General features: G+C 37.6%; 1 protein-coding gene across 12 annotated transcripts in view; it reads left to right on the top strand.

Annotated features, from left to right (window-relative positions):
- Positions 1 to 27,154, top strand: part of VTI1A (vesicle transport through interaction with t-SNAREs 1A) — a 356,845-nt gene that overhangs the window by 190,548 nt on the left and 139,143 nt on the right. For 7 of the 12 annotated variants that reach the window (XR_012020590.1, XR_012020591.1, XM_072805314.1 and 4 more), the window contains 2 exons: positions 13,131 to 13,201; positions 13,859 to 13,920. Coding sequence is in view for 10 of the 12 variants with exons in the window: in XM_072805314.1 (XP_072661415.1) it covers positions 13,131 to 13,201; positions 13,859 to 13,920 (133 nt within the window). In the remaining 2 variants the exon portion in view is untranslated. Of the gene's footprint in view, positions 1 to 13,130; positions 13,202 to 13,858; positions 13,932 to 14,988; positions 15,559 to 27,154 lie in introns of those variants that run through there. The other 5 variants (XM_072805321.1, XM_072805325.1, XM_072805320.1 and 2 more) reach the window with 2 other exon arrangements.

The following is a 27,154-nucleotide window of genomic DNA, read 5'->3' as shown; positions in this document are numbered from 1 at the left end:
TAAACTCACGCAGAGCTTCCTAGGATTCAGGCCAAAGAAGAAAGTATGTTGGATTACATAGCTTATATTTTCCATAGTACAAAGTGAATTATTTCCTGTACCGTTAAAAAAAATTTAATCAGAAAGGAGAGGAAATGGGGGTGGTCTTTAAAACAAACCAAGAAATGCAATGAATCCTATTCTTGAAATCAGCTTAACTAAAATAACGTAGAAATATCCCTTGTTTCATAATTTCTTAAGTAAATCTCATGAGTATCAAAGACCCAAAGTTGAAGGGGTAAATTCTATATTGGAGCCAGATATGTAGCACTAGAGAATGTTGAAGAATAAGAGCTGCCTGTCCTTAACAAAGAGTTAAACGTGACTTCTAGAAATTTTTAATAATATATTTTGAACCCCATTTCCAAGGATTCTAATTTAGTCAGCCTAGAGTGAGGTCTAAACACAATTCTGTTTATTAAAAGTTCCATAAACGTGTCTAGTCCAGAAACAGAGACGCACACTACCAGATTGCCATTGACCATCCCCTTTAAATTATAGTCATCATCCTCAGGCTTTTGAAAGAAATAAATGGCAGAAAATTTAAGAATGAGAGCACTAGCTGAAAGCTGAAAAGTGGGTATTCTCTGTTGTCAATTGAAAAAAGACCCCAATGCTATAGATCCAGGATAGCAAGTAGGTCTTATCCCCTGTGCCCACTCTGATCAATTGGAGTTGATTGCCTGGAGCGTTGCGAAGAGAGAGGTAGTTATAAGGCATGTTCAGGGGCAATGTGATTGATTAATATCTTCCAGGTGTTTGGTATCAAAGAGTGGCAGCCATATGGCATATGTTTGTTGACTTTGCTCTCAGGACTAGATATGTGGGTAGCAGAAATGACACTTTGTTGAAAATTAAAAGAAACTGATTTTATCCCTCTGAAGTTGTATTTCCAAACCTTAATCGTTTCTTTAATTTCTAAGCCTCCTTTAATGCCAGTGGTCTCACTTGCTTTGTTTTTCCCCATAAATTTCCAACATGATTTCCAACCTGATATTTCTTAAATGTTGATCAGGGGGTTTTGAGAAAAACTTTGTTTTTCTTAATGCTAAAATTCACCAGCATTAATGTTCAAGGCCTTGTCTCTGCCTGTACCTATTGTCCTGTGCTACTTCAGATTTAGTAACTTTCTTTTTTCATTTATCTGATATATTCATGCTCTCGCCTCCTACTTTAACCTATGTGTCTGCTTTCAGTGTGTTCAGAAGGGTCAAGATGTGAAGAAATATTGTACAAAATATAACATTTTAATTTATAAATCAATGAAAACATTGGTCCAGGCTTTTAAGTTAGGGTATAAATTAGATGTAAGATATATAAGAAGATAACTTTTTCCAGGTAAATTCTGAATATTTTCTGTGAATAAAAAATAAAAAAATAACTGTGCAGCCTCCTACCTCATACCAGAAATTTAAAAAATTAAATCAAAGTGTATCAAAGACCTAAGTGTGAGAACCAAAACTATGAAATGCTTAGAAGAACACATATGGGTAAATCTTTATGGCCTGGATTTGGCAATGGATTCCTAGATCTGACACCAAAACCACAAGCTTTTGTGCTTGTGTTGTTGACAACAACAACAAAAAATAGATAAATTGTACTTCAGTCAAGTTTAAAACTTTTGAACATCAAAAGACTATCAGAGTGAAAAGACACCTACACAATGAGAGAATGAATATATTTACACATCTCATATCTGATAAGGGTCTAGTATCCAGAATATATAAAATGCTCTTATAACTTCCACAACCAAAAGACAAGTCAGCTTAAAAATGGACAGAGGATTTGAGTAGACATTTCTCTAAAAAAGATCCACAAATGGCCAACAAGCACATGAAAAGACACTCAACATCATTAGTCATTAGGAAAGTACAAATCAAAACTACAATGACATGTGAAGGCTATAAGTTTTAAAAATCAAATATAGTAAGTGTGGCTAAGGAGAATTTGGAGCCCTCGTGCATTGCTAGTTTGAGGATGAAATGGTATAGCCACTGTGGAAAACAGTTTTGGGTTCCTCAAAAGGTTAAACAGAATTACCATATGGTCCAGCGATTCCTCTCCTAGGCATACACCCAGAACAGATAGTCATAGAAATGCTGTACATGAGTGTTCATAGCAGTGCTATTCACAATAGCCAAAAGGTAGAAATATCCCAAATATCCGTCAGTGGATGATTGGGTTAAAAAAATGTGGTTTATCTGTACAATGGAGTAATAGTTAACCATGAAAATAAATGATTCCTGCCACAACATGAATGAAACTTGGAATCATTAAGCTAAGTGAGAGAAGCCAGTTCATATTTCAAATTGGTGTGACTTAAGTAATTGTTAGTGTTTAATCTGAACATCAAAACTATGCTTGTCTATTATGTGTATATTTATATATTAACATGAATCTGCTGCCACATACCCGAATCAGGAGAGAAGTGATTCCGTCATTCAGGCCATCTTTCCCTTTTAGCTTCAATTCAAACTAAGGATAAAATTAAGACCAGGAAAAAAAAATATATCAAGAAAAGGAATGGCAGAGCCAAAAATTCTAGTATCTTTCATTCACATATGACGATTGAGCTTCTGTGATTTTATCTGCTCCTGAGTCCATTCCAGAACAGTGAGTGAAGTGTTCTCTTTCTGAACATAGGTCTGAAGCCAAGTAAATATGTTTTATTCCATAAATGTGTACTTGTGTTGGTGTGGGTGGGGGGGCAGGGGGGATTGGAATGTCATCTCCCGATTACCTGCTTTTCACAGCAAGAATGAGCAATTTAAATATATTAAATTTTCCACCTCCGAGGTTCATTTGTTAAGAGTAACCAATTCACTTGCCAATGTGAATAGAGAGAAGAGAAAGGGGTCAGTGGGATGGACCCACTGGTTTAAATTTGATTTAATTTTTTACAATTCTGTATGAGAATTGGCCCTTTATTTTTTAAAAAAAACAAGAATATACTGAAGCCAAAAGGTTTGGATAATTATAATACATTTTTGCTGTTTGTATAATTTGCAAAGAATAGAAAGTTATTTCAGTCAAGACCATGAAATCACAGCACATTTCCCTGTTGAGTGCTATGGTTCTTATGTGGGAATGATGTTCAAGAAATGTAGAGACTATCTCCTGTCCCACTCTTGCCCAAGCTATTGGAAAGGCCTTTCTTGGGCACTGACATTTTAATTTTTTACTTTTCTTTTTTAAATCCCAGGATCAGGGCAGCCCAGGTGGCTCAGCAGATTAGCGCTGCCTTCAGCCAAGGGCATGACCCTGGAGACCTGGGATCGAGTCCCACGTCAGGCTACTTCTCCCTCTGCCTGTGTCTCTGCCTCTCTCTCTCTGTGTGTGTCTCTCATGAATAAATAAATAAAATCTTTAAAAAAGAAAAAAATTCCATACATCAGCCAGAGACACTGACATTTTAAAAGTATACCAAAGTATTACAATTCCTTATCCCCCACGTTGTAATGCATTTTAGACTGGACATTTTAAATTTTATTTTATTTATTTATTTATTTATTTATTTATTTATTTATTTATCTATCTATTTAGTGCTGCAAAGATCAGTGACATAAGACTCAGGAGGCTTGGGTCACAATTTCAGCTTTGTTGATAATTAGCGATATGACCTGGATGATCTCCACCCCCAAATCCCTGTACCCTCGTTTGTTCATCTGTGCCGTTACTGTTAAGGCTCATACTTCTAAAAATCTGTATATCTATTACTATAAACTTATAGAAGGCAGCTGTATTTTCAAGCTCAGTGGCTCCCACAAACAAAAATTTTCTGCGCACTTGCATATATGTCAGGCATTGCCTCTGAAAATGCTGGAGAGACTAAGAGGAATAAGAAATGGCCTCATCTTTAGAGAAGGTTATAATCTAATGGGGAAGAAAGAATATATAAGCAAGGAGTCACAAACTCAGATTCCATAGCAGCAAAGTTGGAACATAAAAATGAGTGAAACAAGTCAGATGGGAAGGTGGCAAGCTCCATGGTACCCGGCTCTTCCACATGGGGTAGCCGTATCTCAGTCCCAGCCAGTTGACCATTTGGGAGTGGGGACTCAATGTTGCCATGTATTCCAAATTTCAAAAGAAACTAGAAGGCCAGCTTTTTATATGAAATCTCCTGTTTAAAAAAATGTTTTGTCGCCAACCAGTTCAGAAGTGCTTAAACAGTGTTCCCTAAAAGCAAAATATATTTGCTGGCCACACAAGCTCTGCAGTGTACCCAGTAGTGACTTCTGAATAAGCGGATAATTAGAATGTTATACATTCAGTGATAGAAGCATGTGTAGTTCACAAAGGGTATAGATTGTGATTAACTCTGCCCATAATGATTTCTAAAAAGGCTTTCTAATTACTTTCTAGTCACTTGTCATAGTTTACAGCACTTTTGGGGTTTTCTTTGAGTTATTCATTCAACCTAGAGATCTGGCTGATGCTGAACAGGTCTCTCTTGTCTGCTAAGTAAATACATGTTTGGCAAATTCCACAAGTGAGCCTTTGGAATGTGTTTTGACAATTTTGCCCATTCAGGTTTTCTGCTGCTTCATCTCCTGGCTTTTACATTCTTTATTGAATTGTGAAAAGGGTATGTCCTTCCTCTGCTCTGGTCTTGTTTCATGGAATAGAACAGATTCATTCTCGTTTTTGAATGAAGCTGTAATTAACATGGCTCCTTTTGTTTAACAAGTTCAGTTTACCCAGTACCTGCTCATTCCAGAGCATCATTATTGGTGGCACAGCTTCATTGACTGATGTCTAAGAGCTCTGGGAATAGTGTTTGTTAATTATCTGCAGCAAACCAGGTAACTAAGGGGAGGTTCCGCTACTATGACTTCAATGAAAGTAGTGCTGATGATTTTTTAATTGCTTAATGATAGATTGGATCATCTTAAAGCAAAGTAGAAAATATACTCACCTGCTAAGGAGATAATCTTAAATCATAATTGCTAAGAAAGGAAAAGAAAAAGAAAGCTAGGCCATGTACATCTTTTGCTGTATGTCTATGAAGAATGCATAAGTTTACCTTCAGTTTATATGAATGTATAGTTTTCTGTAATAATGTTATCATCCAAGTGTTTGTAAATATTTTATACCACATAGTAAATTCGAATGTCCTCAGAGGCCCAGCAGGCTACTGTATGAAGCAGTCCACTGTTAACAGACTTGGGCAAGCTGGAGAGTGTATGACTTGCTTAAAAGCATTCAAGTTTGAATTGTTTCATGTTTTCTTTCTTTCTTTCTTTCTTTCTTTCTTTCTTTCTTTCCTTTCTTTCCTTTCTTTCCTTTCTTTCCTTTCTTTCCTTTCTTTCTTTTCTTTCTTTCTTTCAACATTGCCAGAGTGGGAGGTGTGCCCTGGGGATGGAAATACATCTGTGGGCCTGATTTGGGCCTTGTGCTTCAGTTTGTTTACATGTTCTATAGAGAAAAAGGGGCATTAAGATTCTACAGGGTCATTGAGTTCTGATATTTCATAGCCACAAGGGGCACTGAAGAATACCAAGCCCAAGATGGTCATTTTGCCTTTAAGGAAACTGAGGCCCAGAGAAGGGAAGTGCTTTACCTAAATTAAAGCTCAAATGGCCACTTCTTTTATTTTCTTTTAAGGGAGTCCTAAATACAGGGGGATCTGGAACACTCTTCTAGAGATATTTGTCTTCTCTAGCATAATAACTATTAGCCACGTGTGATTACTAAGCACTGGAAATGTGACTAGTGCTAGAGAGGAACTGAATTTTAAATTTAATTTTAAAATATAAATAGTTACATGTGGCTAGTGGGTACCATTTTGAACAGAGAAGCTCAGGAATTACAGTTTTCATTGCTAATTTATCAGTGTGCTTCACATATAACTTCAAAACCAGTCAACAGTATACTCCTGTTTTCCTACTCTTCATCCTTTGTGCTCTGGTTTTCATATATTTAATTCTATATATGTTGTTATTTTTACTTTATTTGGATCTGAATTCTGTAGATCCAGATTTCCATCCACTATCATTTCCCTTCAGCCTGAAGAATTTCCTTTAACACTTCTTGTAGTTCAGTTCTTCTGGATGATTCTCCCAGTTTTAAATTATCTATAATTATCTTTATTTAACCTTTTTTTTTTTCAAAGATTTTATTTATTTGAGATAGAGAGTGAGAGAGAGAGAGCATGAGCGGTGGGGACAAAGGGAGAAGGAGAAGCAGGATCCCCACTGAGTAGGGAACCCAGTGTGGGACTCAATTGACCCCGGGATCATGACCTGAGCCAAAGGCAGACACTTAACTGACTGCACCACTCAGGCACCCCTTAACCTTACTTTTAAAGGACATTCTCACTGATTACAGAAGAGTAAGATGACTTTGCCCTACCCCCCTGCCCCCCACACACACACTTTGGGATGTTGCTTCAGTATCTTCTTGCATTGTTTTCTGATGAAGATTCAACCCTCATACTTATCATTATACATGTTGTTTTCTACCCTCTGGCTGCTTATAAGATTTTTTATTTATCTTTAGTTTCTAGAAATTTGATGATGATGTGACAAGGTGTGGTTGTCTTTGTATTTATCTTGCTCAGAGATTGTTCAGCAAGATTTATCTTGCTTGAACTACTTTGATCTATGGATTGACTTTTTTAAAACAAAGTTTGAAAAGTTTTGACTTATTTCTTCTATCCTGTTGTTTGTCTCTGGGAATCTCATTTTCTGGGAATCTAATTATATGTGTTTAAGACCACTTGTTATTATCTTTTGTTATTGTTAATGCTCTGTCCTTTTCTTTTTTTTTTCAGACTTCATTTCCTCCTTTAGATAATTTCTATTAACCCATCTTCAAGTTCAAGGACTCTTTCTTGTGTACTAAATGATACTCTCTTGGGTCCATCCAGAAAACTGGTTTCAGAAGCTGTATTTTTTCATTCTCAAATTTCATTTGGTTCCTTTTTATTTTTTTTTTTAAGATTTTATTAATTTATTCATGGGAGACACAGAGAGAGAAAGAGAGGCAGAGACACAGGCAGAGGGAGAAGCAGACTCCATGTAGGGAGCCCAGTGTGGGACTCGATCCCTGGTGTCCAGGATCACACCCTGGGCTGCAGGCGGCGCTAAACCGCTGCGCCACCAGGGCTGCCCTGGTTCCTTTTTAGAGTTTCCACTTCTTTCCTAAAAAACCCCTCTCTCCGCCTATTATGCTTATCTTTTCCAAGAAACTATTTTTTTAAGATTTTATTTATTTATTCATGAGAGAGAGAGAGAGAGAGAGAGAGGCAGAGACAAGCAGAGGGAGCAGCAGGCTCCATGCAGGGAGCCTGAGGTGGGACTCGATGTGGGGTCTCCAAGATCACGCCCTGAGCTGAAGGCAGCGTTAAACCGCTGAGCCACCCAGGCTGCCCCCAAGAAATTTTTTAACACCAGTATGATACTTGTTTTCAAATCTTTATCTGCTAACTCTAATAAATAAGCCATCTGTTAGTCTACTTACATAGGCTATGTTTTCACTTTTTTATTCTCCTTCCCCCTCTATTTTTTTGCATGCCATGGAATGTGTGTAGTATTCTAGACACAGTGAAAAAGAACAGTAGTGTCTAAATTTATTTTTCTCTGAGAGCACTTTATCTTATATTTGATTAAGGGTGTGATCAGATTCGTTCCAAAATTAAGTGACTTGGCGTTAAGCTGAATCTCTAATTAGATTGGATTTATCTGAGATGAGTGCATCCTCAACCTGTGTCTTGGCTGCTTTTTTTTTTTTTTTTTTTTTTAATATTATCAATACTTTATCTGGAGTGAATTGGTCTGTAGTTTTCCATGATTTGGGTTCATATTTGGGCTTAACTTTCCCAGTGTCTCAAAATATAAGCACCACAAGAATATGTAAGAATGTGTGATTTTTCTTTTTACTCACCAGCCCCTTCTCTACTGCCTCTTCCTTGGCAAATTTGGAGATTGAAGGAGAATTACCAGACCAAGCAATTTATTTTTATCTTTATAGCTCATCCAGATTTCATTCTGTCCTGTACACCTACATTTTTATAAGGTATTCTCTTCATCCTTGAGAAGTCTCTGAATGGCAGTCCTGTGCTTAACTGAGGCATTCACCCTAGGTATGAACATTGCCATAGCTCCTTGCTCACACATGAGGTACTAGTTTCTCTCTAAAATCTATCAGAGCTTCCTTGCACACATCACACTTCTCCCACACAAGTTTTTCTTGTTTCTAGGAGAGTCATTTACATCTTTCTACATCCTAATTGAAAGCAGAAGTTCCTCACGTGTCTTGAATTGTCAAATAATGAAAGTTGGTGAAAGAACTATCTTTTCCATTGTTACTTTTCTAGGCGTCAGGAATTCAAAAGACTCCTCATATCTGAGTAACATCAATACTGTGGATAACCGGGCAGCCCGAGTGGCTCAGTGGTTTGGCGCTGACTTCGGCCCAGGGCATGATCCTGGAGACGCAGGATTGAGTCCCATGTCGGGCTCCGTGCATGGAGCCTGCTTCTCCCTCTGCCCTCTCTGTCTCTCAAGAATAAATAAATAAAATATTTTTAAAAAAATACTGTGGATAACCTACCCCCTCTCAGGCATGATACCAGAATCACCGTCTGAGAAGGTGTGCTAGATGCCAAAGAATGGCTTAACCAACCACTCCATGAGCTACTCCCTCCTGGGAAGGCTATGTGTGACTCTCTTTGCTTTCCGAAAGCAATACTTTTATTAGATTTGGTGGCCAGAAGTTCTGAAGTCAAGTCCAAAATTCAGTACTTCAAGTTAATAGGAAATATTACCTTGTATTTTTCAATTGTCACATTAGTGTTCTGCAGCATGCATATGAAAGCACATGCTTCAAAAAATAGCTCTTTTACAGTATTTCCATGCAGTCTTGCACTTCAGTGAAGTCACTATATGCACAATAGCTGGATAATTATGAATACCCTTTACCTGTTACTAAAATTGCTAATAAAGTTTTGAGTGCCAGAAAAAATAAACTTAGTTCATTAAAGAAGGCTCGACTGGATGTCTTCACTTTTTAAAATAATTCGCTGGGAACCACATCCTTAATAAGAGAGTTAAATTTAAGTGTGATGAAAAATATTTTTTTTTCTGGTGAGTGTACTATTTATAGCATAATGGCTACAATTTTTTTGATATTTTGAATTTATCAATGGAATGTTTTCTGATTAACCATATTTGAGGCTCCTTCCCTTTCAGTCATGTTTATATTATAACATGATGTGAGCCTCAGTCAGTTCTGCCTTCCTATGAAAAATATTTTAATCTACTCATCTCCAAAATACAAGCCCAATAATTATTTGTTAAAGTTCATCCATGTTGGCTTTATGATGGTTCAAGTGACATTATTATTTTGAATGAAGAGCAATGATGCTTTCCATGGTACAGGCTCCTTAAACTAAGTCTTATCTTTTGTGATGCCAGGCCAGTCCTTCAGGAAGTATCTTGCTGGATTTGTAGTTTCCTGCTTCTTCGCAAGAAAGTGTAGAATGCCTGGTATATATCTCCCAACCCCACCCCAAATATATTGAAAAGGAGAGGAAATGTTAGCCGAAATGCATTTTGCAGTTTGTAACCCTTTAATAAAGGGCCTTAGACCAAGGATATGATTCATTCTGGATAACGTGAAAACAAAAACTCAGTGAGTTTGAATGCTGTACTCCCAGGATAATTCCCAGGACCCCCGTGGGAAGGATAGAAGAAGAGCAGGAAGGAACTTTCCTTTCCAGGAATTCATTTGTCACGCTCACACTGACATGTAGAATTCCAGCATACAGCATCAGTTTTGATTTTCTTTTATGCTTTTCATTGTTTCTTGCTCTCAAGAAGATCCTCACAGTCAACAAGTGCAGTATTTATAAAATTTATGATTTCTCAAGTTATTTCAGTGGAGATAGCATGGCTGTTTCCCATTCTAAAGGCACTGTGAGTATTTAAAGAGCTAAAAACTCTGGACTGGGAGTATCACATACACTAGTTTAGACCTACAAGATTGTGTTTTTTCTTTATTGGAGTTTGGTGTGTGCTTACATCTTCAGTTAAATTATTCAAAAAAAGTAAACCTAAAAGTATTACTAATTTTTTAAATAAAATTATCCCTAAATATCTAATACTATTTTAAGGATAGTCTGTTTTAAAAAAATAATCCTTTTCAATTTTGTCTTGTTTTGTTTTGATTGGAGTAGGGGAACACATAATGAAAAAAACATACAGAACTTTGTTTGCATGAATTTTTCCTTTCATTCTAAGAGTGTGAGCATTTCTTATATGCTTGGCCTGGAGTTTGCTTTATTGGGGCATTAAAACTGAAGGTAGCAAGTAAGAAATGAAAAAAAGAATTCTGTTTCCAACAAATGGATGATATCTGCATATAAAGACCATGCACTCTTGGCAATATCTCTTCTCTTGCCAGATGCGTTAGGACTTCAGATGCTGAGATATTTCCCAAGAGACAAGGAGATTGAGGGAGTGATTTAACAACTCCTGGAAAGACCTGAGCTCTTTACTGCTTGTTCTATTGATTCCTTCAGTAGCAGACTATGGATCCATTCAGAATAGTTTTTCCCCTAGCAAACCTGTTAGAATTGTGGATCTGTTACCTGCATTCCAATGTTGACTTCTCCCGTGCCACACTGGATATGATTTGAGAGCAAGAGCAGATCACAAACCTTTCATGCACTTTATCTACTCCTTTCATGTACTTTATTTCAATCTCTCCTTGCTTCCTTCCACATTTACTGGAAACACGATGCTGGTGACAGGCAAAATGATAATCTATTTCCTATTTGTTTAAAATTATTTATTTTAATGCTTTTAATCTTGATAGGAGAAAATAATATAGAAGTGGTATTTTGCTGAAGTAATTAGAGTATTAATGGTGTCTCTAAATATTAGAGATTTTGAGCTAAAATGAATTAAGATTGCTTAATTATATTGCTTAAAGGAAGTCAGTGTGATACTTAACAGTGTGATAAAATTGAATATTGTAGTCCGTATGCAAAAAAGAAATATTCTACTCTAGTTGTTTTTTCCTTCTTCATTATTGGTATCATCTTCCACTTTTTTGGTGCCTCTACTGGGAGCCACATATCTTATCCAAATTATCTTTAGAATATATTTAATAGAATTAATAGAAAGCTAACATCTGTCTGAGAGATGATACTATACTAGGGAGGTACTCCACTGGAAAGAATTTTTGGAGTTTATATAGGTATCAAAAATACATTTATGCTATTGCATTTGAGCATTTTTTATTACTAGAATTTCTTTTATCATGAACGGAATATACAGTCCTTTTTCTGATATGCCATGAAAAACAAAGCATTTGCCGCTTTGGCTGCCAAATCTTCACTATTAGCACAAAAGTTCATGAATGCAGGGGCTTGATCTTCCTTACTGGCCATGTCCCCAACATATGATTTTTTACTAAGTGCATTGATTCCCATGTATTATGCAATTACATGCATTTGTATGGTATCCTATAGCTTTCAAAACATTTTTACTTAGGTTAATTTCATTTGACTATAGCAACAATTTTGTAAGAAAGGTAGGACAGATCTTTTATCTTGTGATACCCAGTTCCAGTGGGTTGTGGCAGACCTAGGATGGGAGGGGGCCCAATCCCCTAGGATGGGGGGAACAGTCCATTGGTTCTTAATATCATTCATCATCATTCAACAAATGCTTATTATTGCTATAGGCGAGTCACTGTGTTAAGTATTCTAACTGAATTATTTAACCTTTACCACAGCCCCTTGACATAGAATAATCTTCTTTCCATTTTAGAAGTAAAGAACTAAGGCAAAATGAAGCTAGGTAACATATGCAACGTCACACAGCCAGTAAGCGTCAGCACTGAGGATTAGGCTCACACAGTGTGAGTTCCCAATCTAAACTCTCAATATGGCCTAACCACTGCTCCACAGTTTTTAGGATGTCCCTCTGAAAAGTTTGTTGGTATACATCCATGAGCCAAATAACTACCATGGTGACTTCCTAATGATTTCATTAAATTATTTGCTATAGTAATAGATGCTTGTTTAGTGTTGCAATAAATTTATAAGCCAGAGATAGTTGTTGTATAGGTTGTAGGTAAAGAGACAATACAAAAAGAAAAAAAAAAAAAAAGAAATGTAGATACGTGGTAGTCAGATAGGTTGCCAGTATTACAAGTGTGTCAGATTTGTCATTCTTCTATTATAGAATAAGGTACCTCCCAGGTGATGGAGAATGAGTCTAAAAAAAAAATTTAATTCAAGGCAGCTGAATATTTGTCAGGTTAGGACATACCTAGAGTCTTGTAAAAGAAGGAGAGCCGACCAGTGCCAACCAAATGGGATGATCACGGCAGAGGAAAACCTCATCGGAACTCAGCAGCGTGCTTTTTAATGAATGTTCTAACCTGCCTATTCCTGTATAAATGGAAGTTCTGTTTGCAGCTTGAGCTTTCCTCAGCCATGTGTGAAGTGCACCTCATCCTGACTCAAGTATCCACAGCAGCTAAGAACACACTAACGGAACCCTTGCTCCAAGAGAGCAAAAGCCTAGAGAGAGTTCCACTAGCAATAAGCTGCAGTAGTTGAGATTCTGAGGACTGTGTATGGGACGAATACATTAAAATCAAAATTGTTCTAACTGGAGGTTTGCCTACATACGCAAAGCAGTGCAATAATAAAGTGGGGGAGGTAGAGTAGAATCATTAACATTAGTTGTAACCTGCAAAACCGAGACTAGATTCCTATGTAATGATAAAATTATTGGAAGACCATTGGACCTGGGCTTTTCATCTTGCATCTTGGCAGATAACAAATATGCTGAGGTGGCCTTCGGCAAGTCGTATCACCTCTCAATCATCACTGCCTTGTTGGTTATGTTCTATAGGTTGAATTGTAAATCCCATGTAATCATATCTAAGATATATAGGTAAATTTATTAAATACTTTAAAAATATTTTTTATGTATAAGAACTATGTGTCCGATATGTAATGTACACTTATTAAACATGAACTCTGTGCCACTGCCATCGTGGTACTCCTAGAGTTTGTTTCCACTTACACCAAAAGCCACCCTTCCTCACTCAAATTTCCTTTTCAATAGAGCAAATTGGCCAGGAGATGTTGGAAAACCTCAGTCATGACAGAGAAAAGATACAGCGTGCACGTGAACGAGTAAGTAAGAAGGGATACAAAATTCTTTTCATAAATTCGGTAAATGATAAGACATAAAACAAAAGGCCTCCAACACATCCATAGACAGTAGTGATGACATAGATGTAAGTGTGTATAAAAATGGCAAGGGTAGTTGAGGGATGTCGAGTAAGGGGAGAAGAAAAAGAGTGGAATGGAGAAAGAAGCTGACTCTTTCCCCATCCTTAAATGCCCCCAGGTAGATATTTTATTTAGCTCTATAACTGAGAAGGTCAGACTTTGGAGTATGTCAAGTCTTACAGAATGAAAGCTGTAAAGATAGTGATGTCTCATCCTCCCTCAGTTTACTTCATTTCCGTTCATATATCTAGGACTTCACGCATTCAAAATTGGATTTTAATTACGAGATGTATATTCAGCATTGTCCGCCTAAGAGACATGCTTTTATCGCCGGTTCAATTATCCAGTTTAATGCTCCTGGGATCATCTATTACATGTAATTTCTTAAATCTAAGAATTTTCAGAGATTGTGTAGGTGTCATGATGTATTTTAATGTATTTAAGTATCTATTATTAATTGGATTTCCATCCATGAAAAACAATTACTGCTTGCCAGTGCATTTGCAAAATGATCCAACTGCACGAAGTTTTGTTTTAACATTCCTTTTCTCCTCCTAGCTTCGGGAAACAGATGCTAACTTGGGGAAAAGCTCCAGGGTTCTGACAGGGATGTTGCGAAGGTAAGAGTAAGGTAGGGACCTATCTTCCTCTCTCTCCCTTTTTTGAAACGACGGTTTTCATCTAGTTGCAACTGGCCATATTCCAGGCATGCAAGCCTCTGCTCTTAGTACCCTGGGTCAAGACCCTTTTGAAATAACAGAGCACTGATATTAACTCTTGTTTGGACAGAGACACATGCTGAGTAGCTTAGATTAGAGAGAAGGTTTGAGCTAGGGGGGTTACCTCAAGCTATGGAAAAAATTAGGGTTAGACATGAAGTCTTTTTTCATAGCCCGAGGAAGTCCCCATGGCAGGAACAGACCGATTTTATTTTCTATTTCGATAGCCTCCTTCTTATAGAAGGAATGCGGGCCTGCGGGTATTAGCTGTGTTCTCTCTCTGTTGCCTTGTTTTCATTTTATTTCTTTAAGAGATGCTGTTTGGGGAAATATTTCAATTTTACATATATTTAAAGATGATTTTTAAAATTTAAATATTATCTAAAGAATCTGAATTCACATGTGCGAGCAAACAAATGTCAGTGTTTTATGTGCGTTAATTAACCTTTGACTGATGGAAGATATTTGGGAAAGTAAGTGAAAATAAATGAATGCCTGGGTAATACACTATATTCTGTATTTTTCAAGGGGGAAGTAAGAAATGTTTTCATTGTTCTGAAAATCAGAGCCATTTTTTACTTAGGATATCTAGCATGGTACTTTCTTACATTCAGTATCTACCAAATAAGATTATCATCTAGCATAACCTTCAGTTTGGGACTGTAGCTGGAAATGTGAATGAGGAATGTCAAGAATCGCCTCTAGAATAACTTAATTGGGATTTTACAGAAGAAATCTTTTAGCACTAATACTGTAGAGACAACTGTTTTAGAGTAAGGAAAATCATCTCTACTCAGGTATCTGTATATAATAATTTATTAGGAGTGTTTTTGCTGCATTAGCGATGGATGGCACAAGCAGTGGATAGTTACTTGGTCTCTATCAGGCTGATCAGTAGCGAGCCTGGAGTTCCTGCAACACCTCCAACTAACACTGACCTAACTCCACATGCCCCTGCTTTTCCTACAGGCACAGTGCCAATTCAGAACCATAAGACACCAAATTCTCTGCCTAAGAGTAATATGTAAATGATCTAGAAACACTCAAAATCCACACAGAAGTGGCAATTGAAAGGAATGCTTCAGTGCTTATAGACAATAAAAAAGGAAAAAAGTCCTCTATTGCTTCCCTGGGAGGGCCCCTGCGATGTGAGCTGTAACGAATATTCTGCATATGTCTCCATTTTGTCAAATCTCATTAAAGAGTCCTTCTGCTTTATGTCAATTGAGCTGTCCAGAAATCATTCATCATTTTTAGTGTAAAAAAAAATCATGCGGTTATTTAAATAATATCATATTAATGTTAAAGTTCAGCTGTCATTTAATGGTATGGCTTAATCAGATGTAGCATTTAGGAAAAATAGTTTGTTCGGGCTCTGCATGGCTTTCAGGTTGGCAGATTCAAATAAGGATTTATGAGTTTCTAAACCAATGTATTTCTGCCCATGTTTCTGCTTGATGTACCTCACCTTTTTGTGCAGGACACTGCAGACAGTTATTTCAACAAATAAAGCATCTCCTCATATTGTGTTTGAATAAATTTGCAAGTCATTTAGAGAGGGTGAAGCACAAACACTCCTGCAACCTTTGACTGGGCTTTCTGTAGGGCAATCGTACTAACGCGCCTGCTTCATAAGCCTACAGAGGGAAGTTACTCCGCTGAAATCTACTTGGGGTCCTCTTTGTAGACAGACTCAGTCAATCACTGACTCATTTCCTTTTGGGATCTGATGAGGGTATGAACAGAAATAAAAATCCCCAGGTGGACATCACCTTGCTATGGTGAGCCAAGGCTTAGGCCCTCTGGTGCATATTGGTGATTGTATTTTTTATAAGGCTCAACTGGGATCTTAGTATCAGCCAAGGTATCCAGATACTCTTAATCAGTGCTGTAACCTGACTGAGTCTCTGGGGAGCCACATGCAGGTGGTGGTTTTGTTCAGTTTCTAATTACTATCCCACATGACATACAATTTATTTTGGACTTGGGAAAAGGCAAAAATATTTTATCAACTTCTTCACTTCATTGTTTTTATTATTCCCTGGAAAACCAGTCTCTAGAGAAACAGAGCCAGCTTTTATGTACCAAAGTCTTTAATTTAATGCTCTGATTTTGCTTCGTCTGTTATATCCCTCCTGTTCACATGGCATTCCCTTCCAGCACTGGTGAGATTTTTCTTTCAGGAAGAGAGTTCACATTCTCTTTCCAAAACTGCCTACCTACATCATGTGTCAATAATTGTGTCTGATTTAAGTTAAGGTATAGTATTGAACCACGCACCCATCTGTCACCTTCACAAATGAATTAAAAGAAATTAATATCCTCTTTGTGCAGCGTAGATGTTTACCTCCACGCGACATAAGCTTATTGAGTTTCATGATAGATTCTGTATGACTGAGAATATTCTACAATATACTAAACCGTGGAATGAATTTATTTAAAAGAAAGGTTGCTGATTATTTTTCATTTTTTAAATTCAAAGTGTTTTTAATTTTGTATATTGAACGACCCAGGATCGAGTCCCATGTCAGGCTCCTTGCATGGAGCCTGCTCCTCCCTCTGCCTGTGTCTCTGCCTTTCTCTCTCTCTCTCTCTCTGTCTCTCATGAATAAATAAATAAAATCTTAAAAAAAAAAAAGAAATAGCATGCCATGGTCCCCTCATTTGGGTCATTTTATTTGTTTTGATTAGTCTGTTGTGAAGACAGGTGAAACTTGTGCCCTATCAGTACCAAAGTCTATGTATGAACCGACCTGATTATCTGTAAGACCAAAAGCAGATAGGGAAATAAAAATGAGCTAAGTAGGGGCACCTGGGTGGCTCAGTCCGTTAAGTGTCCAACTCTTGATTTTGGCTCAGGTCATGGTCTCAGGGTCGTGAGGTCAAGCCCTGCATCAGGCTCCACCCGAGGTGTGGAACCTGCTTAAGATTCTCCCTTGCTCTCTCCCCCTACCCCTACTCATGTGCTCTCTCTAAAAAAAATAGAAAGAAGAAAGTCCTGGGGGATTCCTAAAATTACCTAATTCTCAAGGAAGTTCTCGAAGATTCTCCAACTCCAGTGAATGCTTACTAGTCATTAAAAAGGGTGTGAGGAAAACAACCAATAGGAAATATCATTTAAATAGCTATAAAACCAATGTGTTTCAAAGGTTTAGAGATGCAGGAGATTATTTATAGATTCATAAATAAGCTCTGAAAGGAACTAAACATGCAAAAAAGAACTGGGGACATGTCCAGTTTAGTGAGATAGCCGTAGATGCAACCAAAATAAATAAATAAATAAATAATTCTTTATGGAACCATACTATATTGCCAAGAGGAAGAAAGCAAAGGAGAAAATTGGCCCATTCGAAATTATAATGGGGAAACTTGACATCAAAACACAGATATTGCTAATTCCCTGGAAAGTAATTTTTCTTCTGTCTTGACAGAAGATGGAGAACTAGCTAGGGACAAACTACTCATTTCCTGACTCTGTGGACAGAGTTTGGAATAAAGTGCTATTCAGATAATAATGAAAATGGTCATGAAACAAATGGCCATTCATGTGGTGACTGGGGCCAAAGAAATGAATTTTTCATTGACTCTCACAAAATGTGATTATTACAACTGCTTGTCTTAAAGCATCACAAACAGCACTGAGCGGCTCACATGTTGCTCTTTGTATATTTGCGTGTGTTATATGCATGTTATTTCCTGTACAGCTGACTGGGAAGTCTTCTTAGAGTAGACAGAGCGGGCGGCCAGTGAAAATGAAAATAGAACTTTGCAAGATTTTCAGTCAGAAAACAAAAGACCTCATGATTCTTTTTTTTTTTTTTTTTTTACCTCTGAATGAATAATTTATCAGTAATGGTATATTTATTTCTAAAAGTATCTGAAGGATTTCCTAGGAATATAACAAAGTTATGATTTGAGATCTCCTCCGACATAAATTTGGAGGATGCGTTATGCTGGCTCATTGACTGCATATTAGGTGCTGGCAAAAGGCTTACGAAAAGAAACAGCATTTCTTTTAAAACAGCTTTTTCAAAACGTATTTTAACATCTCTTCCCATATGATTACCTTAATATCAAACAATTTCCTCTCTCCCACACACGACCTGTATGTGCCCCCACTGTTTTAAATCATTTTTTTAAAAATTTTTAATTAAAAAAAATCAGAATATTTCCTTCAAAAAGTGAATTCTTGTTTATCCTTCCAGCATGCATGTAGTAACTTGTTTAAGCAAGGAGCTGGTGAGAGGCCTTTGGTAACTGATCTATAAGATAAACAAACCAGATAGTATTAAAGGCAGCTGCCCTTGCTAGCACTATTCATACGTTCTTATTTTATACTTGTATTTTTGTTACAGCTATCTCTGAGTCAGTTTGGGGAATAATTGCCACCTATCATTGCTATCACATTTTACATTTTAAACATGGTTTTGTTGCTTTGGTAGAATGACAGGTGAAACATCTAGAAAATTTAAATATACTGTCAAAATGATTTGCAAAAGTAAGGTATACCAGAAATACCAATGCAAGACCATTATAAGCCTTGGAAACACAAATATTTTTAGTAAACAAATGTATCTTAAAGAAATATGCTACAACTAGATTTTTTTTAATCTTTGAAAATTCTTGCTCCCCCCACCCCATCCTTTTGCTCAAGAAATACTTTATTGGGGGATCCCTGGGTGGCTCAGCGGTTTGGCACCTGCCTTCCACCCAGGGCGTGATCCTGGAGTCCCGGGATCAAGTCCCACATCAGGCTCCATGCATGGGCCTGCTTCTCCTCTGTCTGTGTCTCTGCCTCTCTCTCTGTGTGTCTCTCATGAATAAATAAAATCTTAAAAAAAAAAAAAAGAAAGAAAGAAAAGAAACACTTTATTGTATTTTAATTATTCTTTTTACAATGTCTAAAAATTCGACAGTGGAGAGTTTTCAGGGCTTGTAAGAAAGATGTCCTTGAAAATATACTCAATTTTTATGCACTGAAAAGTATATCTTACCTTGCAGTATCTTTAACATTTACATTTTCACTTTTCTTCCTTTTTTGCTTTTCTCTGTTTATCCCTGTTGTTCCCCCTTTCTTGGCCTGTTTTTACAAGCGTTGAACATAGGCCCTGACCTGAAATTAATATAGTGCAATCCTAACCTCCAAGATATTCTTCAGCTTTTTATCAAGTGCATATTCGTTCAAGAATAAAATGATTGAATTTGCTGCAGATTCTTTAGACTTAACAGATTGAGGATCTGAGATTAGAATAATGCCACAATGAGAATTTAAGAAAAAAAATCTTATTTCTTTTTATGTGAGTAAATTTATTACTATTCACTTAACTCATTGACTTTGTCCTATGACCTCTTCAAGGCTGACCTGGATGGTGCTTTTACCAAACCAAAGCACAGCATTGGATTTCTTTATATGTGTTTCTCTTTGACAACAGTCTCATTGCTCAAAACATAGAATTTTGGTCCTGTGTCAGACATTTAAACACAGCATCTGGGGTTATCTGTCAGTGACAGCTCTGCCAGCTGCCCTAAGTGTGTTTGACCTTAACTATACTTTGCCCACATTATCTAATTCAGTCTTTAAGAAGCTTGTGGAGAAAGTATCACATTCCCATTTTCCAGATGAGAATACCTATGCTTAGTAAACTGTCCATAGTCCTATACATAAGAAAGGCACAGAAATAGGATGTGCACTTGGCTCGCTCTTTTGAATGCACTGTGCCAAAAGGTTCCAGAGCCAGTTTTCACTAACTAGTGCTGGGATGGGAAGAGTACAAACTGATGAGTTTTCATTACTCAAATTGTTAACGTCACATGCTATCTGTATTATAATTCCATTTCTTCTGTGAAATAAGTGTGGTAGTGAACCACTTCCTTTAGAAGTTGATTGTTAGAGCAAATGAAAAAACAGACAGTTGGTAAGACACATTGGCAGTCCTGCATCAGTGGTCCTACCTTGTCCCCTCCCCCCACATTATACTGCTCTGGGAAAGTCAGAATTTTAAGATCTATTATTCTACACTCTACTGTGTCTTTTAGTAACAAAAACACTACTACGTATACTCTGACCGATAGATCCTAGGTAGCAGGCGTTGTTCTAAGCACTTACTATACATTATCTTATTTCATCTTCATGACAACCCTAGGAGACAGAGATTATTACTCCCATTTTAAGAAATAAGCAACTATTATTAGGTGTCATTCAGCTATACATAAGTGGTGTGCCTCTAGCATCTGTTTTTTCCTACTATGCCTCACAGATAGACAACCTTTCTGGATGAGCAATTAGTTGTTCTAGAAAGCAGTGAGCCAGCCTGACCAGATCCCACTGGTTAAGATGGGGCTGAAGGCACTTGGTCTGGTCTTTTAGACACAAAAACTGTAGTGTACCAATGGTGTCCCGGGGGGGAGGGGTGTTTTTAAGGAGTCCCTTAAGATTTATTTTTGACCATAGACTGTGGGGCATTAGCCAGAACCAATGACACTGTGCAAAGATGAATCTTTAATCTCCCTTACCTCCAGCATTCTGCAAGTATCGTGAGGAAATTTTATGTCTAACCTTATTTCACTGGGGCCTTATCTTCACTGGATAAAGCAATCCCCCATTTTGTTTAATTATTCAAAATGAAATTCCTGCATACGCATCAAGAGGCATATGCCTCCATAGAGGAGAGATAGCCTTTGCAGCCACACTGGCTCTGCCAGTTTCTAGCTATTAACTTTTGGCAGGAAACCCACTTATTATACCTCAGTTTCCCATCTATAAAATAAGGAAGACAAGAGTCTGTATCTCATAAATTATTATGAGGGTTACATGAGTCAATACATGTAAAATACAACAGAGTCTGTTGCATAGTAAGGTTTCAATAAATGCTGAAATATTGATTATTATCATCATTGCTTTAAAAAATAGCCTGGGAGGCAAAGACTAAAATCAAATGGTTAATTAATAGTCATTTTAGGTTGATGAATTTCAAATGGATATGGTTTTTTTTTTTTTTTTTGGTAAAGATTTTATTTATTTATTCATGAGAGATACAGAGAGGCAGAGACCCAGGCAAAGGGAGAAGCAGGCTCCTCCCAGGGAGCCCGATATGGGACTCAGTCCGGGAACCCCAGGATCATGCCCTGAGCCAAAGGTAGAGGCTCAACCACTGAGGCACCCACGTGTCCCTCAAATGGATACATTTAAATTATCTTTCTTCCACTGCTATATTTCCCCCAGTAATTTTTATAAAATTAAAAATCAGTAATAATAAAAATAAAAATATGCCTCCCTCCCCATGTTGTAACTTTCACTCAGCAGTGCTGCTTGGACTTCCCCCTAGTACTCACAGGACTGTCCAGAGCAGGAAGACCCTGCAAGCTCACTCCTTCCCAAATGATAGTCCATCCCTCTCCATCCCTCTCTTTAGACTGTTTAGAGAGGGAGCCTCTTGGGTGGTCTCTATTGCCTCTTCCTCTCTTATGTTCCTAATACTATTGGCCAGTTTATCTCCCAGAGTGCCAAACTAGTGCTGTTTCCTCCCTGCTTTAAACGCCCCTGTGGTTTCCCACTACCTGCTGACACATTTCCTCCTTAGTCTAATCCCTAAGGTCTTTCAATGAACATTCTAGCTTCCTTTGCTCCTACTCCCATTGGATAGACCCATGCCCCTACTAAAGGTCATTACCTCTCATCTCCAAAGTTAGCCCTAACCCTTCACTAATCCTATATTTTGCTTCTTCTGTTACTTCCTCCTGAATATACTCCTTCTCCTCCCTATTATAGTCAGGAATCTTCTGGATGAAAGTGACAGAAACCTGAAACAAGTAGCCATAAGCCACAAAAAAGAAATGTATTGCCACATGTAACCAAATGGTTCCAGGGCAGAAGCAACTTCAAACACAGTGGAATCTAAGGTTCCAAGAGCAGAATCAGGACTGGGTCTCTCGTTCTCCATCTCCCATCCCGGCTGTCTTGTGTATGGGTTTCTATTCATGGACACCATTTTTGCTGGCCCCCTCAATGACACCCGCTGAACACAGCCATTTCCCCCCTCCAGTAGCTACAATAGAAGTTATAGCATGGAGTCTTGCTGCTGGTTCTGATTTGGCTCTGGTTGGTAAAAATCCCATTCATCTACAATTGGTCATTTTAGACCTGGGATCTCCTGCAGAGGATGGACACTCAGTCTGAGAATGGACAAAGCATAGTTTCCTCAGAAAAATCCAGGAGCTTTTGCAGGAAAGGGGAATAGATAGTGGGCAGGCAAAAACAACAGATAGTATCTTCAGAATGTTCTAGATAAACTTTGATCTGTACTCTGTATCTCACCTGGAATACCACTCTGTCTGTCAAGCCTTTATCAGTCTCTCATCCAGAAATGATCTGTCCTGGCCCTGATTCTTCACAGTAGTTTGTACTTCCTACGAGGCCTTAACATCTGCTTTGCATTGTGTCTATTGTAGTTCTACATCTTACACATCTTAATTTTCTTCTAGACCTTTTTCATCCCCTACCTCATCCCTCAAAGGATTTTATGGAGCTCCCCACCACATTGTGCAACCAGCTGAAACAAATAGGGGCGGAAATCCAAGTGAGAGAGAAATGAAACAGAACCAAGGAATCCCTTTAGTACCGCCAAAGCATAGACTTTGAACACACTTCTTTGCAGATACCCAGACAGGCGGGGAATGTCCTAGCTGAAAGCAAAGCAGGAAACACTGTCAGGTGTTTTGTATGGTAAAAGTAACCTTCCACTGAGGCCAAGTATAGCCTTTCTTGCCACAGAGACCAGCCCTGGAAGGAATGGTTTTGGGGAGGTGGTGACAGTTCCCGGGCACATCCTCACCTTGAAGGGAATGAGAAGTTTCTGTATATCTGGTTCTGCTCAGTGTCCTCAGCTCTGGACTGTAAGTTAGTCTCAGTCAGGAACCTTGTCAAGTTTAGCCCCAGGTTACTTTACCCTGGCAGAGGCCTGATCAGTGGAAGAATCCTTGGAAGAATGGTCCAGAATAGCTTCACAGTTGCTATGTAGGTTCACGTGGGTATAATTTAGTTGAAACCCTGCAGGTTTTTATCTGTTGCACTTTCACAAAAATGTAAACATGCTCATTGAAAGAGAAAATAAGTAACGTCACAGTAACAGAATATTTCTGCCCATTATTTCATCACAATAGAAAAGCATCTTATATTTTCCTCAGTTGTGAGCCACAATTTGACCTAATTCCTGAACTACTTTTCTTTTATGATTTTTCCTTTCGTCCCTGGGATACATGCCATTCTTTAGCATGATGTAGAATGTAAAGGTTGCACTTCACCTTCACCATCAATGCCTTCTTTGAACACAGCCTTGAGCTGTTAACTCGAAGCAAGGAGCCCCTAGGCCTTCCTTATAAACAAGTAATGGAGCCCTCGGCCCCCCTTGTAAATGGCTATTTATTAACATATACCATCACCAAACAACATTTTACGATGCCAGGCCCCTGCACCCTTACACCACTGTCTGCTCCATTGTAAGTTGAGGGAGGCCTCTGGCCATCTGTTTCATTAAATGCCAGAGGCAGTGAACAATATCTGAACTTTATAAAGCAAGTGTCAGGGCTTCTCTCTTCACAAACCTCCCCCTTCTGCTGCTGCCACTGCCGCCACCGCCGCCACCACCACCACCACAACCACCACCATATTTTTTTGTTTGAACGCTCACATTGTAAATTAGTGTATTCACACATCAATTTTAAAAGGCTTGCTGTGTTGGAAGATGGGACAAAGCGGGCTCAGTAACAGCTCATGTACAGTGCAGGTGGTCGAGCTAGCTGCTACCCAGATCAAAAGTCAAACAACTGTGAATCTTCTTTTGAAAGTGCAGTTAGGGAGACAAGGCAAGGCTTATCTGCACAAACAAGAACGAGTTATAGATATACATCACAAATGCAGGAGGACAAGAAGGGGTTTCATAATCTTGCGGGATAAGAAAAGCTTCCAGTGCTGACAATTCTGAGGGCATCTCTGGAATATGTAGCTTGTTGTTTCTTTCTTTCTTTCTCTCTCTCTCTCTCTCTCTCCCTCTCCCACCCCACTTTTTTTTTTTTTTTTTTTGGTAAAATTAGTCTTTTATTGTGTGGTGATTGATAATTATTATTTATGCTTTGGTGCTGTTCCTAAAGTAGCGAAGAATTTTTTTAAGCCACCTTTGAGGCAGGAAATGGCTCCTTTTCATGGCTGCATTTTATTTTTCAGCAGCATTTAAGGACAGACTCCTATTTATACCACACAAGCAGTTTTGTCTGTTGTAAACAAAGTAAGTGGCTGGGAATTGTGCTTTCCCAGAAATGTTTTCCAGGGAAGCCATAATAAGAAACAACTGTGTACATCTTGAGAGTTTGTCATCTAGGTATTAAGAAAGAATTCTTTGCTTTCAAGGGGAAAAAAAACAAAACAAAAAACACTGTGAAGAAATATAGTCAATATCCAAAAGTGTAATTAAAATATTTCTTAAGCTGCAGAAGTTGGCCACCTTGCTGGTATTAATTGAAGTTGTTTTCAGTTTTTATTTTAAATTGTCCCTTATGTTTTGGGACAAGATAGAAGCTGAAAGGAGAGGAGACATCATCTTTTTTTTTTTTTTAACCTCAATGCCCTATTTGAAAAGCTAGTGACTTCTTTGCAAAGTTATGTAAAGAACTTTGGAACTAAAGTGCAGATATCAATGGAGAAAATGACAGACTGTTAAATTTTACCAAAAATTTACAGAGAGAATTGAAGAGGCTTGGAATTTATGAAAGAACAGCACTCTAGTCTGCTATAAAATTATCGTTTACTTAGGAAAAAAGAGACTCTGCTTTCTGCTTCTGATACCTTAATGATTTTACGATGAGGAAGAAAAAACTATCAGCTTTTTTAATTCCCAAATCAGTTAAAGGTGTTTGAATCAGGTCCATAGGTATTCTCATGAAACCACACTCTCTGTCTCAAGCCACAGGGCAGTGGCCTGTCTCCTGGGATGAGCTTCCCAGAGTCTCTGAACCACCAGAATTTTCTGAAAATGTTTGCATATGTGTGCATATGTATCCTTCTGGGGATTTTCCACAAAATTTTCAAGAATCCACAACTAACTCCAAAGAATTGAGAAATGAGACATGGTTATAGAACTATGTACAATTCTCTCACTAAATACCATTTAATTACTTGGCTATTTTCAAGTATTAGAAATGCATTGACCTATAAGAAATACTTATTCTGAAGTTTCCACAAAATTCAACAAGAGACTTGGCAGGATAGCTCCCCCAGGAAATCAGATCATGTATCAAAAATATGTCCTGAAAGATGATCACAGCACATTAAAATTTATATAGGGCCTTATGATTTTTAAGGCCTATTCACATACATTATTTCATTTAAAATCATCTTGAAAAGAACTCTGTGGATTGGTATTGCCACTGTTGTCTTTCTTATAAGTCAACTGTGGCCGTTATAAGACCTGCCATAGTTGAGTCTTGCCCAAGGTCATTCCACCCAAATGGGGCAGAACTTGGCCCACTGTCCTGGTTTTAGTGACAGAAGCCATGTTCTTAGCAGCATTTTAGCGGTAACAGCAACAGCAGCATCTTCAAAAGCAAATATTTAATGTTTCCTGTGTCAAAGGAATATGTTAGCATTGGAGATTCGACAAGCTTAGAACTCTACTCCCAGGTAGTTCAATATCTTTAAGAAACAACAATACATAATAACTTGTGCTGTATATAAGTGAAAGATAAATGCAGTATGCCAGGACAGGAAGGAGAAATCCCTGGGGCCTGTGATTACAGACTCTATAGAAGAGGTGGCAGGTGTCCGAGCCTGAAAGTTACTGCCCAATTCTCAACCCACATGTGGGGTTTGCTCTTTCCCTTTCTATGGCAGCATTAAGGTTGTAACTCCCAGCAACAGAATTAGAATGTTGGAGGTTGTTGTTAGATCTGTTTGGCCTCTGCCATGTTGAGGGCACGTGGGAAGTTAACCAACATCTTGTAACTGCGCCTGCTCAGAAAATAAGTATGATCCAAAGACTCATTGAGAATTTTTTTTTAAGTGTAATGAAGTTTAAGATTTTCTTCAGACAAATAACACAAACTTGAAATCACCTAAATAATCCGATTTCTAAACAATTTTGAAAAATTTCTTCACATGTTGCACCCCAGTTTTAGAAAGATATTGAAAATTTTCATGCACTTGACTAAAATCACATATTTATAAAATTTTAAGACCTTTGAAATTATACTGTGTGTTGGCTATTATACGAATAGATGCAAAGAATATTGGCAGAGTACAGTGACTTTTTATTGTGGCATATTATTTGATTAAAAATAAAGTGTATCACTTTAAAACACTGAATTTTTTCATATATTCCAATTAAACTTTTCTCATCAAATGGGCTTATAGAAATTTAGTTAGTAGAAAACTTGCCCAGTCAATAAAGGAAAGCTTTCATTTTCTATTCTGTATACATGATCTGAAACCATAGCCTGTTAGGTCTTTTAATCTGTTTGTTCAAGGCCAAGCTATTTATATGGATAATTTTTAAAGCTTCTGTATAAAGCAAAAAAAGAACATTTTATTTATTCACTGAGGTTTTTATGTGCCTTGAAATTGCATAGGTAAAGTATTTTCAAGCTCATGGATGTGGAGGAGATAAAAGGTCTCTTATTTTATAAGGCTTTATGTAAGCTTTTCAAACGCACAGTTTTCTCATGGCTAGAATGTTTTAAATAAAACATTATTTCACTATTATAATTGGAGTTTGATGTGGCATCTTTTCCTTTCCCCGAATTACATGATAAATTATGTGCTTAAGATCGTCTTTATTACATTTTACCTTCTGGATTTTAATAGTTATCTTACTGGAGAAAATAATTTACTAATCTTCATTTTCACTATTGGGCACCTATTCAATATGCCTAGGAGTGGAAAACCCAAAAATCAGATTTAAGAAAGAAAGAGTGAAAGGTATAACTTGGTTTTGCAACATGTTGGTATGAAGATGAAAAATTATTTACCTCTTCTTCCTTAAGAAATTTTGCTAAGCCCGGTAGAGTATGAAAAGGAGAAGGGGGGAAAAAGGCATTTTTAAATTCTGGGGCAACTGGATCCAGACCAGATTCTGGGTGAACATTAGCT

The sequence above is a fragment of the Canis lupus genome, chromosome 29 (genome assembly GCF_048164855.1).
Source record: "Canis lupus baileyi chromosome 29, mCanLup2.hap1, whole genome shotgun sequence".
NCBI lineage: Eukaryota > Metazoa > Chordata > Mammalia > Carnivora > Canidae > Canis > Canis lupus.
Note: the sequence above shows the minus strand (reverse complement) of the source record. Positions and strands in the feature narration are given on the sequence as shown.